General features: G+C 43.1%; 1 protein-coding gene across 16 annotated transcripts in view; it reads right to left on the minus strand.

The window, feature by feature from the left end:
- Positions 1 to 7,424: 7,424 nt before the first annotated feature.
- Positions 7,425 to 20,729, minus strand: part of ADGRE2 (adhesion G protein-coupled receptor E2) — a 47,015-nt gene continuing 33,710 nt past the window's right edge. For 7 of the 16 annotated variants that reach the window (XM_077975838.1, XM_077975833.1, XM_077975832.1 and 4 more), the window contains one exon: positions 13,062 to 14,703. In XM_077975838.1, the coding sequence (XP_077831964.1) occupies positions 14,695 to 14,703 (9 nt within the window). In that variant the 3' untranslated portion in view covers positions 13,062 to 14,694. Of the gene's footprint in view, positions 8,253 to 11,967; positions 12,302 to 13,061; positions 15,028 to 16,952; positions 17,271 to 20,729 lie in introns of those variants that run through there. The other 9 variants (XM_077975826.1, XM_077975841.1, XM_077975836.1 and 6 more) reach the window with 5 other exon arrangements.

Here is a 20,729-nt window from a genome sequence, read left to right on the forward strand (position 1 = left end):
GTGTGGTGTGAGACCTCCAACTCTGTTCTTTTTCAAGATAGTTTTGACTTCTTGGTTTGGTATTCTTGAGATTTCATATGAGTTTTAGGGTGGATATTTTCCTGTTTCTGCAAAAATATTAAGTCATTCAGCCCATGAACATAGTATGTCTATTTGTTTGTGTCTCTTTTAAGTTCTTTCAGCAATGATTTTTAGCTTTCAGTGTACAGGTTCTTCATCTCGTTGGTTAAGTTAATTCCAAAGTATTTTATTGTTTTTGATGCTATTGTAAATGGATTTGTTTTCTCAATTTCCTTTTTGGGTTGTTCATTGTTCGTGCATGGAAATGCAACTGATTTTTTTTGTGTTGATCACACTTCTTTTGAAACCCAATATTATGAAGTGTCACTACTCTCCTTGGTCCAAGTTAAAATGCTTTCCTGGATCCAAATGGCATTTCTTTTGTGGGGAATTATCAACAGTAAAGATCTAGGTTGATCAAAACTCAGTCTGAGAAATCACCAGCAGGAGAGGGCAGAGCTATCCATGGGATGGAGATGAAATAGCCTTTGTTATTATGGGTGTATTATGGGCCTCTTTTCTCATCCAATCCAGGATGCTGACATTCAAGGTGACAGATCAGCTGTTCATCTTGGGCTGTACCTTGGGCATTCTGCAGGTGGGCCCAGTTGCTATGCTGTTGCCTGTCTCTTCACCATCATCAACACCCTGCAGGGTGTCTTTATCTTCCTGGCGTACTGCCTTTTCAGTCAACAGGTGCCACTGTCTAGGTCCCACCCAAGACTCTTCTTGTCCTTGCTTCTCTTAATGAGCTCACTGCAAGCTCCGCCTCCCAGTTCAAGCCATTCTCCTGCCTCAGCCTCCCGAGTAGCTGGGACTACAGGCGCCCGCCACCACGCCCGGCTAATTTTTTTGTATTTTTAGTAGAGATGAGGTTTCACCATGTTCACCAGGATGGTCTCAATCTCCTGACCTCGTGATCCGCCTGCCTCGGCCTCCCAAAGTGCTGGGATTAGAGGCGTGAGCCACCGCGCCCGGCCATAAATTATATTCTTAAAAAATGCTAAGAGAGTGGATGTAACGTGTTCTCACCACAAAATAATAACTGTGTGAGATGAGGCATATATTAATTTGCTAGATCTAGTTATTCCCCAATGTATACATCCATTAAACATCATGTTGTACTTGATAAATACATAATACATAAATACATAAAATACAATTTTATCTGTCCAAAGAAAAATGCCAGCGGGATCCCCTCTAGTTGTGTACTGGGAAGGGCAGAAATCCTCTGTTCTTTGTTGCCTTGAGAGAAAGATTTTGGCCAAAATGACTACTTTAGTCAAAAAGAGAATTTATTGAAGGAAAATAGAGAGTAGAGAATTATTTTTATTTTTTATTTTTTGAGATGGAGTCTCGCTCTGTCACCCAGGCTGGAGTGCAATGGCATAATCTCTGCTCACTGCAGCCTCTGCCTCCCAGGTTCAAGCGATTCTCCTGCCTCAGCCTCCTGAGTAGCTGGGATTACAGGTGCCCGTGACCACGCCTGGCTAATTTTTGTGTTTTTAGTAGAGACGGGGTTTCACCATGTTGGTCACGCTGGTCTCTAACTCCTGACCTCAGGTGATCCGCCTGCCTCGGCCTCCCAAAGTGCTGGGATTACAGGCGTAAGCCACCTCCCTCGGCCAGCAGAGAGTTATTTAAAGGGACATTACACCCTGCAAAGGTGAGGTAGAGCAGGCCGCTGGAGGGAATGAGCCAGCAGTAGCCAGAGTTCTGCCTTAGGTTTTTCACGATGTTGGGCTCTTCCTTGAAGTTCCCTCCTCTGTCTTAAGTCTCTGCTTTTTTCTTTGCTTAGTTTTCCTACTCCTGCTTTAAGTCTCTGCCTAGTCCTGCCTCATTCCCACCCAGGTTTATGGGGCCTTCCCTTACCATTAGTTGGTGCACACGTGTGGCCCGGTGCTAGATAGGAATCCTACCTAATGGCCGCATTGCTCATCACTGCCACCCCAGGAAGGTCATATGGCAGTAACATCTGTCATATAGCGGTTAAAAGAATTTCTCCTTTGTCCTCCTTTTCAACATGTGGCTAGATTCTGACAGGGTAACTGCAGAGTGAGCGATTACTGGGCATCTTAAGGGGAAATCCGTTCCGCTTAGGTATTTCTGCGCCTCTCTGCTTATACCTAGCATGCAAGTTTTGGGTGGTCCCTGGGGTGCGAGACTTTCCACATCTCCCCTTCCTCAGGAGCTCCCCCTCCTGCTCATGTCTAGCTGTCTGCCTACTCTAACAGTCCTAACAACAACAATGAAATCCCCAGACATAGTCAAAAATCCCATAGGGGTTAAATCGCTCCCAGTTGAGAACCATTGTCTTAAACACCTAAAAAAAAAAAAAACAAAAAAAAAAATCCCAAAAAACTGTCAGTAATTTTCTTAGTAACTATTTTATTTATTTATTTATTCGAGACAGTGTCTCGCTCTGTTGCCCAGGCTGCAGTGCAATGATGCGATCTTGGCTCACCGCAACCTCCACCCGCCAGGTTCAAGTGACTCTCCTGCCTCAGCCTCCTGAGTAGCTGGGATTACAGGCATGTACCACCACGCCGGCCAATTTTTTTTTTTTTTTTTTGTATTTTTAGTAGAGATGGGGTTTCTCTATGTTGGTCAGGCTGGTCTCAAACTCCCGACCCCAGGTGATTCACTCGCCTCGGTCTCCCAAAGTGTTGGGATTATAGGCGTGAGCCACCGCACCCTGCCCGGTAACTCTGTTTTATGGTTATTTACAATTCTGTAAAGCAGTGTTTCACAAACCTTGAAGCAGAGGAAACAGGACGTACATTTTACAACAGAGGGATAAGCTCTGTGACACGCTTAAGTGTCCTTATCGTCTTTAGCTTGGGAGTTAAGTAAACGTAGGTAGTGAGAGTTCTGAGAAAAACCAATTTAGTGAAACATGTCATCTGAATTGAAACTTTTAATTTGATTTGATTTTTTTCCTTTGTGATTTTTATTTTTTGTGGGTGCATAGTAGGTGTATATATTTACAGGGTACGTTAGATGTTTTGATGCAGGCACGCAATGTGAATTAAGCATATAATGGGGAATGGGGTATCCATCCCCTCAAGCATTTATCCTTTGAGTTACAAACAATCCAATTACACCCTTTATATTATGTTTAAATGTACAATTAATTTATTGACAACAGTCACCTTATTGTGCGATCAAATAGTAGATCTTATTCATTCTTTCTATTTCTTGTACCTGTTAACCATCCCCACCTCCCCACAGCCCCTCACTACCCTTCCCAGCCTCTAGTATCCATCCTTCTACTTTCTATGTCCATTAGGTCATTTGTCTTGATTTTTAGATCTCATAAATAAGTGAGAACATGTGACGTTTTGTCTTTCTGTACATGGCTTATTTCACTTAGCATAATGACCCCCAGTTCCATCCATGTTGTTGCAAATGACAGGCAAATCCAGCTAGCAAGATGATTTCAATAACAAGAGCTTTTAAGGGAGAAACGGAAAGTCCTGCTTTCTTTCTTTCTTTCTTTTTTTTTTTTTTTTTAGATGGAGTCTCGCTCTGTCGCCCAGGCTGGAGTGCAGTGGCCGGATCTCAGCTCACTGCAAGCTGCGCCTCCCGAGTTCACGCCGTTCTCCTGCCTCAGCCTCCCGAGTAGCTGGGACTACAGGCGCCTGCCACCTCGCCCGGCTAGTTTTTTGTTTTTTGTTCTTTGTTTTTTTTTTTTTTTTGTATTTTTTAGTAGAGACAGGGTTTCACCGTGTTAGCCAGGATGGTCTCGATCTCCTGACCTCGTGATCCACCCGTTTCGGCCTCCCAAAGTGCTGGGATTACAGGCTTGAGCCACCGCGCCCGGCTCCTTTCTTTCTTTTTTAAATCTTGTTTTCTTATTTCCTTTCTTAGAAGGGACTTGTAAGCTATCTTTCTGCAATTTTATGTATCATTTAAAATTGAGTTTTCTACCACAAGAATTAGAAAGATTCTGATTTGTTTCACAGAAAAATCTGAACTGACGTTCTTTGAGCCACGAAGAGGAGAAATAAGACTCTTCTTCATGTTTGTTGTGTGTTACAAAAAATTCATCACATCAGACATTTGAAGAAAGTCATTGAAGACATATGTGATGCTCAATTCTTGCAGAATCTGGAATTTTTCTGTGCGTTACAGCAAACTCTTGGTCCAAGTTCTTGGTCACCTGGGTTTAAGATCTTTTCTACAGCTTCTCCTTCCTGCAAACACTCTTCTGGATGCTAGAATTCTATAAGGAGAATGAGCCTCAAAGGACTTTCATAGCAACAACATCCAAAAAGACTGGGGTGTTCACACTATGGTCTGAGTTTCTTAATTTCTTTGTTCTCTATTTCTATGGGTTTACTTACCCACTTTTTTTTTTTTTTTTTTTTGTACTTTAAGTTCTAGGGTACATGTGCACAACGTGCAGGTTTGTTACATATGTATACATGTGCCATGTTGGTGTGCTGCACCCATCAACTCGTCAGCACCCACCAACTCGTCATTTACATCAGGTATAACTCCTTAAAAATATATTTACTCACTATATCTAAAGCAAAGATCAAAATAACTCTTTGTGGAGCTTATGAGACAAATACAATATTTCTTCCAGCTAGAGTTAGCACAGAGGCCCAAGGAACCCTGGAAATCAACGTTACAGTTATATTCCTACCGTAGAATTTATAAAATATACTCTACAATATGCCATCTTCTTTTTCCTTCATGCTGATATAGAGACAGATTTTGAAACCCCAAACAGGAATGTGTGCCAAGTTCCATCTCAAAGGAATGGCATTCAGAGTTTCTAGGCCTTCTAATCATATGCCCTTTCCGTGGTGCATTTCTGCTTTTCTTGAACAGATGTACTATACAGTTAAAAAAAATCTTGAAGATTTTGGCCGGGCGCGCTGGCTCACGCCTGTAATCCCAGCACTTTAGGAGGCCGAGGCGGGTGGATCACGAGGTCAGGAGTTCGAGACCATCCTGGCTAACACGGTGAAATCCCGTCTCTACTAAAAATACAAAAAATTAGCCGGATGTGGTGGCGGGTGCCTGTAGTCCCAGCTACTTGGGAGACTGAGGCAGGAGAATGGCATGAACCTGGGAGGCGGAGCTTGCAGCGAGCCGAGATCGCGCCACTGCACTCCAGCCTGGGTGACAGAGCAAGACTCCATCTCAGAAAAAAAAAAAAAAAAAAAAAAAAAAAAAAATTGAAGATTTCCTGCATATCCATTAATAGAGGCAATCAAGAGTGACTATATCTGTCACTTGAATTTTAAGCTACTGCTTTTTCAAATATGATCCAAATATTGAAATTAATAGGCAAAGATATCTTTTTGACTTTTTAAAAACTTATTTTTAATTGTGGTTAAAAAAAAAAAACCACATACAATGAAATTTGCCATCTAAACCATTTTTAAGTGTAAACGTCAGTAGTGTTAAGTTTATTTACATTGTTGTGGTCTCCCAAAGTTTTCTTTTTGAAAACTGAAACTCTGTATGTACTAAGCTTTTCCAACCTGCATGTGGCCCAGGATGGCTTTGAATGTGACCCGACACAAATTTGTAAACTTTCTTAAAATATTAAGAGATTTTTTTTTTTTTTTTTAGCTCATCAACTATTGTTAGTGTTAGTGTATTTTATGCGTGGCCCAGACTATTATTATTATTCTAACATGGCCCAGGCAAGCCAAAAAATTGGACACCCTGCAGTCTATATCCATTAAACAACAACTTCTATTTCCCTCTAGCTCTAGCCTTTGGTAACCACCATTCTTTCTGTTTCTATGAAATTGATTACTTTAGATACCTCATAGAAGTGAAATTACACAGTATTTGTCTTTTTGTGACAAATTTATTTCAGTTAGCATAATATCTTAAAGGTTTTCCTTGTTATAGTATGTGACAAAACTTCCTTTCTTTTAAGGCTGAGTAATATTCCATTGTATGGATGGACCACATTTAATTTATTCATTCATCCATCAATGCACATTTGGGTTCTTTCTAACTCTGGGCCCTTCCAGATATTCAGCCCTATGAGACCTTCCACAGTCTTCCCCCAACACTCCGCACTCATTCTCCATTGACATTAAAGTTACTGCCATTCCTCCTTACATCCTCACTCCTTCTTATGTTTCCCCAACCCTCATACTCCATTGCCCTCTTTCACAACAATACATTCCAATTTCTCACAGTTCTCCCTGCCCCCCACTTTGTACTCATGGTTCGAGCTACCTGAGAACCTTCTTTCTACACCAGATGACTGAGTCCATACCCTCCAGTGTACTTTGAGTTTTTACAGTCCAGCCTGCTCTCCTCATTTCCCTCAGGCCCCACACCTGCCCAGTTCTCACTCCCTCCCCTCTTGTTCCTGCTTCACCTCATACCTATTCATATTCGGCCCACCATACGAAATCCCTACAAGCTCTCCAAGTCCACCCTCCATTGCTGCACCAGCCTCCCTGTATCCTCTTTCCTTCCTAGTCTCTCTCATTCGTGCCCTATTCAACTTGGTCTCCTCATGTGATAACTCCAACTTATACCTTATGCAGTCGCTCCCCAACTCCCTGTTGCTCCAACTTTCTCCCCAGGCTCTCCACAACACCCAGTGCCTCCTCTCAATATCAGTCTCTTCCAATGCCACCCAACACCTCTCAGGCGTCCTCACAACATCCCCAATCTTCCCATCTTCATTTTCTTTTTTCTTTTTCTTTTGTGAGACTGTGTTTCACTCTTGTTGCCCAGGCTGGAGTGCAATGGTGCGATCTCGGCTCACTGCAACCTCCGCCTCCCAGATTCAAGCCATTCTCCTGCCTCAGCCTCCCGAGTAGCTGGGATTACAGGCACCCGCCACCATGCCCAGTTAATTTTTGTATTTTTAGTAGAGATGGGGTTTCACCATGTTGGCCAGGCTGTTCTTGAACTCCTGACCTCAGGTGATCTGCCTGCCTCGGTCTCCCAAAGCGCTGGGATTATAGGCGTGAGCCACCACGCCTGGCCACCATCTTCATTTTCAGAATGTTTCACTTAGTTCTTCCCAGCCCCTTCCCTCTTATCCCACCATCAGTCTTTCTTTCTTCTTCCTTTCCTTTCCCTTCCCTTCCCTTCCCTCCCCTCCCCTCCTTCCTTCCTTCTTCCATCTTTCCTTCCTTTTTTTTTTCTTCCCTTCCTCCCTCCCTTCCTCCCTTCCTCTCTTTTTTTCATTGTTTTCTTTTTTCTTCTTTCTTTGCTTTTCCTTTCTCTATCTTTTTTTTCTTTGTCTTTCTCTCTCTCTTTCTGTATTTCTTGCACTGTAAATTTAAGAGTTTATTATTCAAAAAAAGTTAAAGCTAGCAAAGCAGTTTGTAATAGCCCAAACTGGGAATAACCCAAATGTCTATCACCAGTGATTTTTAAAAGTTTCAACTTTTATTTTAGATTCTGAGGGTACACGTTTAGGTTTGTTACAAGGGTATATTGCATGATGCTGAGGTTTAGGGTACAAACGAATCCAGTTAGTGAGCACAGTACCTGACAGGTAGTTTTTCAACCCTTGCCCTCCTCCCTCCCTCCTCCATCTAGTAGTCCCCATTGTCTAATGTTCCCATCTTTATATTCACGCATACCCAATATTTAGCTCTCTCTTAAAGGTGAGAACATGTGGTATTTGGTTTTCTATTTCTAAGTTAATTCACTTAGGATGATGGTTCCAGCTGCATCCATGCTGTTGCAAAACACACCACCCTCAGTCTTTCAAACACCCATCCCAGAATGCCCTAAATGTAGATATTTAGGACATTCGTAGGCAGTCCTTCACATGCTGCCCTGGTCTCAAGCACCATCCCTCCCTCCCCCTCCCCCCCACCATTGGCCCCTTTATTCATTCAATTTCTCTTCTTTTCCCCTCATTATTCCTCCTTACAATTCCCATTTCAGCCACCCAACTAATTCAGAAGAATTTCCGTATCCAGTACTCTCTTGTATGTTCAGATCACTAGAATCCAACCTCTGGATATCAAAGTATCACTACTGGAGCTTGAAGACTCCAGATCTGCAGATTCTGAAGCTTGCAGGTCAGTGGCCCTGGACTTTCAAACTTCCGGTCCCATGACATCCGGGCTCCTTAACTTCCGGCTTCCGGGAGCTTAGTCACATACTTCTGGTTTCCGAATTGTAGGTTCCCCGCAAGGAGACTAAGGCCTAGATGGGTCTTTGTTTCCCCAGTTGCGCAATGGCTGTTAGATGCAGAAAGGGGAAAACAGCCAGGGAAACTGCTTACAGTGGACCCCCAAGGTGGAGAGCTGGAGGGAGAGGGTTCTTCAAACGTGTACCCTTCAAACTTGTACCCTAGCTCCCTTGTCTGCTGTCTTTGGTGGGCGTGGTCTTGTACTTCAAATCCAGCTGAGAAGCCAAACTCTACCTTAGAGCCGTATTTCATGTTTCTAACTGGATGATATAATTCTGGAGAAATGAGATGGGAAACTCCGCTGCCTGCTTGCCCCTTATCTATTGTTTGTCTTTGGGTTTCTTACTAAATACCAGAGCTTAATGTTTATTTTCTTACTTAATATTCAAACACAACCCATGAGCAAATTAACATTATTTCCATTATAAATAAAGAGAATCGACTTAATAAATTTAAAAAGGTGAAGATACGGGGGCAAATGGATGCTGCCACCTGCTGACCCTAGAGTTTCCTCTGACCTACCTTCCCCAACCTTGTCTGTGTTTCACCTCTGCCATGTCCTTAGAGAGGCTGTGTGTCCCCTAGACCACAGAGTTCATTGCACTGCACCTTTCCTTTCTCCTCGTTTTCCATCTTACAAATAATCAATATTCCTGGATATAGGATCATGTCTGTCTTATATGTTTTAGCTTCTCTCAATTTAGCATTATGCCTTTCACAAGAGTATAGGAATACCTCATTTCATTGCCCTTCACAGATATTGCATTTTTTACACATTGAATGTTTATGGCAGCCCTGTGTCGAGCAAGTCTGTTGGTACCATTTTCCCAACAGCATGAGCTCACTCTGTGTCCCTGCATGAACATTTTTTAGAAATAAACTATTTTTAAATTAAAGTATGGACATTTAAAAAACACAGAATGCTATTACACACATTATGGTATAGGGTAAGCATACTTCTATTTACACTGAGAAACCAAAAAATGTGTGTGACTTGCTTTATTGCAATATTCATATTATTGTGGCGATCTGGAACAGAAGTTGCAATATCTCTGAAGTGTGCCTATAAGTGCTCATCAAATATGTGATGAATGGATGAATAAATTAGTGTAGAGTGAAGTGCTTCTGTTAATCTGAACATCATGGTCTGGAAACTAAAATCTGGCCCACCATCTGTTTCTGTACAGCTAAGAATAGTTTTTACATTTTTCAAATGGGTGAAAACAAATAAAAAGAAGAATGATATTTTGTGTCACATGACTGATACATGAAGTTCAAGTTCAGTGTCCATAAAGTTTTATTAAAACATAGCCATGATCATTCATTTATGATTGTCTATAGCTGTTTTCATACCACAGTGGTACAGTTGAGTTGCTGTAAATACCTGTCCCACAAAGCCTAACACGTACACTATCAGGCTCTTTAAGAAAACATTTGGCAACCCCTGCCCTAGGTAGACTCTATGGGGATATGGGCTCTGCACTCATAGGGCCCCATGTGTTCCAAGCCTCCAGCTGTGGGTTCTGCTTCCTCAAGCAGCAGCTGACTCTGACATTCCCCATCTCACCTCAGCAGTCTCTATCATGCAAAGGGCATGCAGAATCCCATGCACCCATCATGCATGTAATAAAAGGCAGATGTTATATGGTCTCTTGAACCAGGCTTAGGCATGGAGGTTGAGGATCAGGAGTGACTTGAGGGTACTGACTGACAGAGCAGGAGCCCCGTTATTTTGGACAAACACTGCCACTTTAAGTTTCAGCTTCCTTTTCAGACTTCTGGATTTAAGGAAATTGCTTTTTTAAAAACTATAAGCAGCCAAAAAAAGCAGACAGTAAAACACAGTTAAAACAGCTCGGGCACAGAGGAAGGTGGGGGAAAAGTCTCTTGGGTAACTGCCAAACTTCGCCTTCACACAATGGGCCCCAGTAAAACAGTGGGCCTTAATAAGCACATTCCTTTCCCTCCAGGTGCACTAAAATAGGGAAGCTAAAAGCAGACTTGGGGGGTATCCCTGCAGCTGCAGAAAAATGTATAAAAACAAACACACCACTCTCCCTCCCATATAATAACAAAAAAAACAAAAAACAAACAAACAAAAAAACACAGAAGCAGTCCAAGCCTCTAATAAACTCTCCCACCCTAAATCCTTAAAAACTCTTAGTCTGTAAAAAAGTGTGACTCTAACCTAACTCAGCCAGCAGCCCCTCTCAGGTGTGTTTTCTCTAAAATAAACCTGTCTTAACCATCAAGCCACCTTTTGTGTTTCTTTCCTCTTTCTTTAATTCTTACACTGACCTAGTGGAGGCTTGGCAAGGATGCTTGTACCAAGTGGGTCACTTCTGCACTATCTATAGAGAAGGAGAAATGGCTAAAAGTAGAGATACCAGGTTGCCAACAATGGTTACTTGGGGGGTAGCATTCAAAGTTCTCCAAAGACCCTAAATCAATATTCATTGAGTTTATATAGACAGGCACAGAGCAGTGAAAAATGTGAGTTGCACTGGAAAATGTTCCCAGCTGAGTTGACAAAGCAATGCTCTGTACTGTTTTGGTTCTTATACAAAGGTGCCCAGAGGATAGAGATGGTAGGTAGTGTAGGGCAGTGCAAGAAGCTCCAGCTCTGGGACCGGTTGGATGGGGTTTGAATCCTAACCCTGGCTCATGTTAGTGGGATGGCCTCAGTCAAGTCACTTAACACTCAGGATCTCAATTTCTCTTTTTTAAAACAAATAGAGGCCAGGTGCAGTGGCTCATGCCTGTAATCCCAGCACTTAGGGGGGCTGAAGCCTGTGGAGCGCCTGAGCTCAGGAGATTGGGACCTGAGCCTGGGCAGCATAGTGAGACCCATGTCTCTACAAAAAATACAAAAATTAGCTAGGTGTGGTGGCACGCACCTGTAGTTTCAGCTACGTGGGGGGCTGAGGCAGGAGGATTGCTTGGGCCTTGGGAGGTCGAGGCTGCAGTGAGCAGTGTTTGTACCACTGTACTCCAGCATGGGTGACAAAGCAAGACCCTGCCTCAAAAAAAATTAGAATCTACCAGCTTGAGTTGCTTTTGGAACTTAACATTATAATCTATGTGAGATTTTATATATACATACATATTTCCCCTAGGAGCAATGGTTAAGTATTTGCTAATTCAGTGTTCACAGTGACTTTATAGAGTTATAATTACTGCAAATAAAGACAATCAACTGCACTTTCAAATTGTTGTGGTAAGTGGCTGTGTTAATATCCTAACACTGTACAGGGATGCCCATTTCCTACAACCAAACCAGCCCTGAATATTGTCCAACTGTTCAGTTTTTGATAATTTGATAGAATTTTGTTCTTGTATTATTATTATACTTTCCCTGATTACTAGTGAGGATAAACATCCTATGTAATTATTAGCCATTTGTCTTTCCTTTCCTATAATTTATTTATTGTAGTTATTTTTTAAAGAGATAGGGTCTTCCTCTGTCACCCAGGCTGGAGTGCAGTGGTGCGATCATAGCTCACCGCAGCCTTGAACTCCTGCACTCAAGTGATCCTCCTGCCTCGGCCCCCTGAGTAGCTGGGACTATGGGTGCATGCCACCACAGCCCACTCTTTTTTTTTTTTTTTTTTGGTAGAGACAAGGTCTTGCTATGTTGCCCAGGCTTGTCTCAAACTTCTGGCCTCAAACGATCTGGCCAACTTAGCCTCTCAGAGTGTTGAGATTACAGGCACAAGTCATTGTGCCTGGCCCATATGATTTCTTTATTCATACATTTGTATATATTTTTTTCTAGTTTCTTGTTTACTTTTTTAAATAAATGGTTTGAAAGAGTTCTTTCTAAGTTAACTTTTTGCTCTTTTTTTCTGAGACAGAGTCCTACTCTGTCACTCAGGCTGGAGTGCAGTGATGAGATCTCGGCTCACTGTAGCCTCCACCTCCCAGGTTCAAGTGATTCTCCTGCCTCAGCATCCCAAGTAGCTGAGACTACAGGTACATACTACTGCACCCTGCTAATTTTTTGTATTTTGTCTGTACAGATAGGATTTCACCATGTTGCCCAGGTTGGTCTTGAACTACTGGACTCAAGTGATCCGCCTGCCTTGGCCTCCCAAAGTGCTGGGATTGCAGGCATGAGCCACCGCACCTGGCCTATTTTATACTCTTAACGTTAATAATGTAATGTAAATATTTTAATTATTTGACATCAAACTTTGTTTATGATGTTGTTATTTAGAAGCTTTAAGATTTGTTGAAGTAAAACATTTCAGATTTTTATTTTATTGCTTTTGCTTTTTGGTTCTTGATTAAGAAGCGTTTCTGTAGCTGGAGGTTATAGTTCCTGGAATTACATATATTTCCATTTATTGTGTTAATGACTTTACTATTTATTTTTAGACTTTCAGTTCATCAACCTATATCTGTGCAACTTCAAAACTTTTTCTAAATTTTAATTTTTTGGGGACAGGGTCTCACTTTGTTACCCAGGCTTGAGTGTGGTGGTGTGATCATAGCTCTCTGTAACCTCGAACTCCTGGGTTCAAGCGACCCTCCCACCTCATCCTCCCATGACTGGGACCACATCTGGCTGTGCCCACGTGTGCCACTGAAGTGGCGTCATTGTCTGGGGTAATACCCAAGGTTTGTTGTCTCATGTCAAGAAAATTAAGGACATGGACACACACAAGGAATGAGTTTAGGAGTGGAGGGTTTTTTTTTTTTTTCTCTTTTAGACAGAGTCTTGCCCTGTTGCCCAGGCTGGAGTGTAGTGGCATGATCTCGGCTCACTGCAACCTCTGCCTCCTGGGTTCAAGTAATTCTCCTGCCTCAGCCTCCCGAGTAGCTGGGATTACAGGTGTGTGCCACCACACTTGGCTAATTTTTGTATTTTTAGTAGAGACAAGGTTTCACTATGTTGACCAAGCTGGTCTTGAGCTCCTGACCTCAGGTGATCCACCCACCTCAGCGTCCCAAAGTGCTGAGATTACAGGCATGAGCCACTGTGCCTGGCCAGGAGCAGAGGTTTAACAGGCAAAACGAAGAGAAAGGAGAACAGTTCTCTCTCTTGTGTGGGAGAGGGGCAAATGAATGGGACCCTCGTCATAGTGCACCGGATTTTGTAGACAGGCTTGAGAAGGCGGTGTCTGATTTACCTAGGGCCTACCCCTATGTAAGCTGGTCACCCCACCCTAATCTTATTATGCAAATGAGCTTTCCACTTGGCTGATGCTATGTTGTCTGCTATTTACTGTACACATGGCTGGCAAAGAGAAGGGAACTTGGAGCCGCCATTTTGGACATGCCTAGTCTAGGTAGCTTTTTCCTATTGGCACAGCCGCCGGCATCCACCCGTGCAAGCTTCCGGCTTGCTTATCTATGTCTGCAGCTCGATTTTACAGGCTGCTCTTTGTTAGAAAAGAAAATGATTTGGGGACTGCTTTTCATTAAACAGAAAATCTTACTGAGGACTTCCTACCCTTGCTATTTACCTAAATGACTTCTCCTTAACTCCTATATCACCACCATGCTTGGCTAATTTTTAAGTTTTTTGGGGGGTAGAGATGGGTCTCACTCTGTTGCCCACGCTGATCTCAAACTCCTGGGCTCGAGCCATCCTCCTCCCTCACCCTTCCAAAGTGCTAGGATTACAGGGCATGAACTGTGCCATACCCATCTTCGAAGTTTCATGGTCATGTAGAATCTCTATTCAAGGAAAGCAGATAACAGACAGGGGAAAGGGCATTTGCTTGGCACATTTAGGAGTTTTGCAGGTCATTCCTTAGAAATGGAATTTGTTGCACATTCCTGATCTGAGAAACTTTAGAAATTTTTCTGCATGTTGGTGTGAAGATGAAAGAAGACGGTGTTTACAAAACAGTTTATACTTCAATTGCCTAGCAGTAGAAACTTGATTTCTGGGAATTTCAGCTTCTGAGTCAACTCTAGCTGCAAGAGCCACTTCATTTTCCCCTAAAAGCTCCATGAAGGCAGAAGCCGTGTCTCTCTTGATCTATGTGTGAATAATCAGTATTTTTCACATGACTAAATAATCAAACCCGTAGAACTAGAGAACAGCAACAACGAAAAAAATTAAGAAATCCAGATTGTGGTGTGAACATTCTAGCCCTTTTGGATGTTGTTGCTATGAAAATCCTCTTAGGCTCGTTTTCCTGCTTCATTTTAAGATCTGGAAGAGTCTTTGTAGGAAGCAGAGGCTGTGGGAGAACCTTCTATACCTTCATAAATATTGTGCTTCAGAGTGACCAAGATATGGGCCACTGCTGGCCATCTGTATGCTGAGAGTTTGTGGGGCATATTGTAGGGCATGGAAGAATTCTGGTTTCTGCAGGAATTGAATGCCAAGCATGCCTTCCATGACATCCTTCATATTGCTGACACGGTGAATTTCTTGAAACACACAGAACAAAGTCTTTTCTTTCCCCTCTAAATGGCTGAAATATTGTTCAGATTTTCCACGGGCAAAGAGGGAAGATCTTATTCAGAAGATTTTTCTAGTTAACCTGAAATATATATATATGTATATATTTTGTTGTTGAGACAGTTTCACTCTTGTCACCTGGGCTGGAGTGCAATAGCGTGGCCTCGACTCACTGCAACCTCCACTTCCTGGGTTCAAGTGATTCTCCTGCCTCAGCCTCCCAAGTACCCGGGATTACAGGCATGTGCCACCACGCCCGGCTAATTTTGTATTTTTAGTAGAGACAGGGTTTCACCTTGTTGGCCAAGCTGGTCTCGAACTCCTGACCTCAGGTGATCCGCCTGCCTCAGCCTCCCAAAGTGCTGGGATTACAGGTGTGAGCCACTGTAATATATTTCAGCCCAGCCTGAAATATATATTTTTAGAAATATCTATAAGACTATAGAAAGAAAACCTATAATTTCCATTTTAAAAAGAAAATAAGAAATTAGTTAAATAAGTAGATTATAGCTGCTTGTGCCACAAAAATAAGTAACTATGTGAGATGATAGATATGTTAATTTGCTTCACATGTAGATAACCATTTTATTATCTATATGTATACCATAACTTCATGGGTTAAACCTCAAATATATGCAATAAAATTTATTTAAAAAAAGAAATTTAAGAAGTCTTTTTTTTTTTTTTTTCTTTTTAGAGACAGGGCCTCGCTTTGTCACCCAGGCTGGAGTGCAGTGGCACCATCTCTGCTCACTGCAACCTCCACCTCCCAGGTTCAAGTGATCCTCCTGCCTCAGCCTCCTGAGTAGCTGCAACTACAGGCATGTGCCACCATGCCCGGCTCATTTTTTAATTTTAATTTTTTGTAGAGATGGGGACTCACTGTATTGCCGAGGTTGGTGTTGAACTTCTGGGCTCAACTGATCCTCCCATCTCAACCTCCCCAAAATGCTGGAATTCTAGGCGTGAGCCACCACGCCTGGCCAAGAAGTCGTTAATCATAAGGTTTTCTTACCATATATATTTGTCAGGGCAACATCAAGAGGCCATGTCAGCTTTCATTTTGCTCCATCCCGTTCTTAGAGGCCCCATCTTTGTATGCCTCCTAAACCCCAAGTTACCAAAGTTAAGAGGAAGTAAACATGCTGCAGTAAAATATCTATCTGGGCGAGGCGCAGTGACTCACGCCTGTAGCAGCCAATGTTCCACCAGGTGCAGTGGTTCACACCTGTGATCCCAGCACTTTGGGAGGCCGAGGTGGGCAGATCACTTGAGGTCAGGAATTCGAGACCAGTCTGGCCAACATGGTGAAACCCTGTCTCTACTAAAATACAATAATAATAATAATAATAATAATAATAATAATAAATTAGCCAGGCTTAGTGGCAGGCGCCTGTAGTCCCAGCTACTCGGGAGGCTGAGGCAGGAGAATCGCTTGAACCTGGGAGGCGGGGGTTGCAGTGAGCCGAGATGGCACCACTGCACTCAAGCCTGGGCGACAGAGTGAAACTCTCTCTCAAAAAAAAAAAAAAAAAAAAAGATGTACCAAAAAAAAAAAAGGTGATTATAGTTAACATTAATCTACCATACATTTCAAAATAGCTGGAAGAGAATAATTTGAATGTTATTGGTATGAAGAAAAGATAAATATTTAAGGTGATAGATATCCCAGTTACCCTGATTTGCTTATATGAGTGTAGCAAATTATCACATGTGCCTAGAAACTATGTACGTCTATTATGGATCAATTAAAAAACATTTAAAAAGATCTACCTGTTTCCAAATGTATGTCTTGACCTCTGAGGTCCAGTGTTTGTGTAATGTTGCTTTAAATGTGGAGTTATAAAAGAAGGCAGGTGGGAAATTAATGAAATGTTAGAAGTGTTATCTATTGTTAATCACATAAGATTTAAAGGAAGAAGGACTGAGTTCCTTTTTTTTTTTTTTTCTGAGACAGGGGTCTTGCTCTGTTGCCCAGGCTGGAGCACAGTGGTGGGATCGTAGCTCACTGGAGACTCAACCTCCTGGGCTCAAGCGATCCTTCAATTTCAGCCTCCTGGTAGCTGGGACTACAGGCACGCACCACCATGCCTGGCTAATTTTTGTATTTTTTGTAGAGATGGAATTTTGCCACGTTACTTTCCCACGATGGTCTGGAACTCCTGAGCTAAAGTGATCTTCCCGCCTTGGCCTCCCAAAGTGCTGGGATTACAAGCGTGAGCCAATGCACCAGGCCTGAATTCCTTTTTTCCATACCTTTTCCATCTCCAGTATGAGTTAGCTATTCCCAGGTTCATAGGAAACTTAGTGTAATTTCTAGGGTTCGAGATGGGCAGCTTCACTCGCTTATATAGTTAGTATTTAATGGATAATTAATATGTGCTCAAGAGGTTAATATTGTGCTTCAGGAAATTATTCAGTAGTGATCACAAGACATTCTGTTTGTATGAAACAAGACTGCAGAAAGCCGTGGCAGGGACTGCAGAATAAAAGCAAGACACACACATTTTCTTTTCTTTTTCTTTTTTTTATTTTGAGACTGAGTCTCACTCTGTCACCCAGGCTGGAGTGCAGTGGCTCAATCTCGGCTTTACTGCAACCTCTGCCTCCTGCGTTCAAGCAATTCTTGTGCCTCAGCCTCCCAAGTAGCTGGAATTACAGGCACCCATCACCATGCCTGACTAGTTTTTGTATTTTTAGTAGATGTGCGGTCTTGCCATGTTGGCCAGGCTGGTCTCAAACTCCTGACCTCAAGTGATCTGCCCGCCTTGGCCTCCCAAAGTGTTGGGATTACAGGTGTGAGCCAGCATGCCCGGCCAAGACACATACATTTTCAAACACCAGAGATACCAAGTTTTAGGAAACAGTAGAAGATAAAATGACATTAAGTAACGCAACGGGTTTTCTTGGTCCTTTGTCTGTAGTTGGCAGGAATATCTGATCACACACCTAAATTTCAGAAGCCTTTTTTTGGCTATCTGATGGCCTAACTCTAATTCCCTACACAAAAGGACATGTTTCCTTCCTTCAATGTGTATATTATTTCCAGTGGCTGTGTGGGGTGGAAGGGTGATAAATATTTATGCAAATATCTACAATATGAGGCAGATTTTGATGATTCTGCAATAGGTAAACCCAAACTATATGGGTATGATAGACAGAATAATGACCCCCCAAAGAGGTTCACATCCCTAATCCCCAGAACCTGTAATTGCTACTTGACATGGAGAAGGAGACTTTGCAGATATGGTTATGAAAAGGATCTTGAGACAGGAAAATTGCCCTGGATTGTCTTGGTGAACCCAACGTAATCACTGAGGTCTTTATAAGTATGAAGGATGTAGGAGAGTCAAAGACAGGGATGGGCGGGACGCAGTGGCTCACGTCTGTAATCCCAGCACTTTGGGAGGCCAAGGCGGGCAGATGGCTTGAGGCCAGGAGTCCAAGACCAGCCTGGCCAACATGGCGAAACCCTGTCTCTACTAAAAATACAAAAATTAGCCGGGCGTGGTGGCGGGCACCTGTAATCCTAGCTACTCAGGAGGCTGAGGCAAGAGAATTGCTTGAACCCAGGAGACAGAGTTTGCAGTGAGCCCAGATGGTGCCACTGTACTCCAGCCTGAGTGACAGAGCAAGTGAGGCTCTGTCTAAAACAAAAAGAAAAGAAAAGAAAAGACAGGATGGAGATTTAATGACAGAAGCAGGAAAGAGGGATGACTGACATGGCTTGATGATGGAATCTATAGTGTGGGTGAAAGTCTTACCTTTGGAAAGGACAAAAGAAATTCAGTCAAAATATGGGAATGTGGAAGGCGGATGTTCACGTTTGGTTGTATGATTGAGAGCATGGAGTTTACAATGTGTCACATGATGACTTGGATTTGTGTGTGTGTGTGTGTGTGTGTGTGTGTGTGTGAGAGAGAGAGAGAGAGAGAGAGAGAGAGAGACATAGGTGGTGAGGGCATTTAGTGAGAACAGAAGAGGAAATAGAAGATCCTGTGTTGGAAACAGGGATTGTGCAGGTTGGATGAAAAAGGTAATGAGGCCAGGAGCGGTGGCTCACGCCTGTAATCCCAGCACTTCGGGAGGCCAAGGTGGGCAGATCATTTGAGGTTGGGAATTTGAGACCAACCTGACCAACATCTCTACTAAAAATACAAAATTAGCCAGGCTTGGTGGCGCATGCCTGTAATCTCAGCTACTCGGGAGGTGGAGGCAGGAGAATCGCTTGAACCCGGGAGGCGGAGGTTGCGGTGAGCCAAGATAACGCCACTGCACTCCAGCCTGGGTAACAAGAGCAAAACTCTGTCTCAAAAAAAAAAAAAAAAAAAAAAAAAAGAGAAGAAAAGAAAAGAAAAGAAAAAGGTAATGAGAGAAATGCAAATGCAGAAAGAGTGCCTGGCAGTATGGTGGGCTTCTTTTCAAAACTTAAAAAAATTATTATTATTTATTTATTTACTTTAGACAAGGGATCTTGCTCTGTCACCCAGGCTGGAGTGCAGTGGCACAATCATAGCTCACTGTGGCCTTGAACTCCTGAGCTCAAGTGATCCTCCTGCCTTAGCCTCCCAAGCAGCTGGGATTATAGGCATGGACCACCATGCCCAGCTAGTTTTTATATTTTGTGTAGAGATGGGATTTTGCCATGCTGCCCAGGTTGGTCTCCATCTCCTGGGCTCAAGCCATCCTCTCGCCTCTGCCTCCCAAGTAGCTGGGACTACAGGCATGTGCCACCATACCCAGTGAATTTTTAAAACTTTTTTGTAGAGATGGGGTCTTGCTATGTTGCCCAGGCTGAATAGGCTCTCTCTCTCTCTCTCTCTCTCTCTCTCTCTTTCTTTTTTGACAGAGTATTGCTGTGTTGCCCAGGCTAGAGTACAGTGGCATGGGGCAACCTTGGCTCACCGCAACCTCTACCTCCCTGGTTCAAGCAATTCTTCTGCCTCAGCCTCCTGAGTAGCTGGGATTACAGGTATGCACTACCACCCCTGGCTAATTTATGTATTTTTAGTAGAGATGGAGTTTTGCCGTGCTGGCCAGGCTGGTCTCGACCTCCTGACCTCAAGTGATTTGCTCACCTTGGCCCCCTGAAGTGCTGAGATTATAGGCATGAGCCACCATGCTCGGCCCTGAATGGGCTCTTTAAATGGGAAGGAAGACTCAAGAGGCCTAAATCTCACTGGGTGAAGAGACTGTACAAATCTGGCTTTTTTTTTTTTTTTTTGAGATGGAGCCTCTCTCTGTCTCCCAGGCTGGAGTGCAGTGGTGCAATCTTGGCTCACTGCCAGCTCCACCTCCCGGGTTCACGCCATTCTCCTGCCTCAGCCTCCCGAGTAGCTCAGACTACAGCTGCCTGCCACCATGCCCGGCTAATTTTTTTTTTTTGTATTTTTAGTAGAGATGGAGTTTCATTGTGTTAGTCAGGATGGTCTCGATCTCCTGACCTCGTGATCTGCCCGCCTCGGCCTCCCAAAGTGCTGGCTTAACAGGCTTGAGCCACTGTTCCTGGCTGATTTATGAAAAAGCGTTTAAACTGAGATATTTGCTATTGTTAACGAGTCAAGGAGTTGCTCAAATATGAACCCTCTTAGAGCATCACCCGCTGATTCCCAGGTTGCCCCGTGTGTTTTTAAAACTTTATGTATTTACTTCTATTATTAGTATTGTTTTTTAGAGAAGAGGTCTTGCTTTGTCATCCAGGCCGAAGTGCAGTGGCATAATCATAGCTCAGTGCAGCCTCAAACTCCTGGGCTCAAGTGATCCTCTCACCTCAGCTTCCTGAGGAGCTGGGACTACAGGTGCACACCACCACCCTCAGCTAATTTTTAAATGCTTTATAGGGATGAGGTCTCACTGGGTTGCTCAGGCTGGTCTGGAACTCCTGTCCTCAAGCAGCTGTCCTGCCTCAGACTCCTAAAGTGCTGGGATTACAAGCATAAGCCACCATCGCTGGCCCCAATACTGCTTTTCTTTCTGAGTTTTGCAGGGGGTAGAGGGTGCTAAGTAGAGGCACTGCCCACTACCCACTACTAAGTGTTGGTTGGTAGAGGCAGACTTGTTAAGAGAGCCTAAATCCCAGTTAACACCTATTTCTGTTTAATTCATAAA

Source organism: Macaca mulatta, chromosome 19, assembly GCF_049350105.2.
Source record: "Macaca mulatta isolate MMU2019108-1 chromosome 19, T2T-MMU8v2.0, whole genome shotgun sequence".
In the NCBI taxonomy this organism is placed as follows: domain Eukaryota; kingdom Metazoa; phylum Chordata; class Mammalia; order Primates; family Cercopithecidae; genus Macaca; species Macaca mulatta.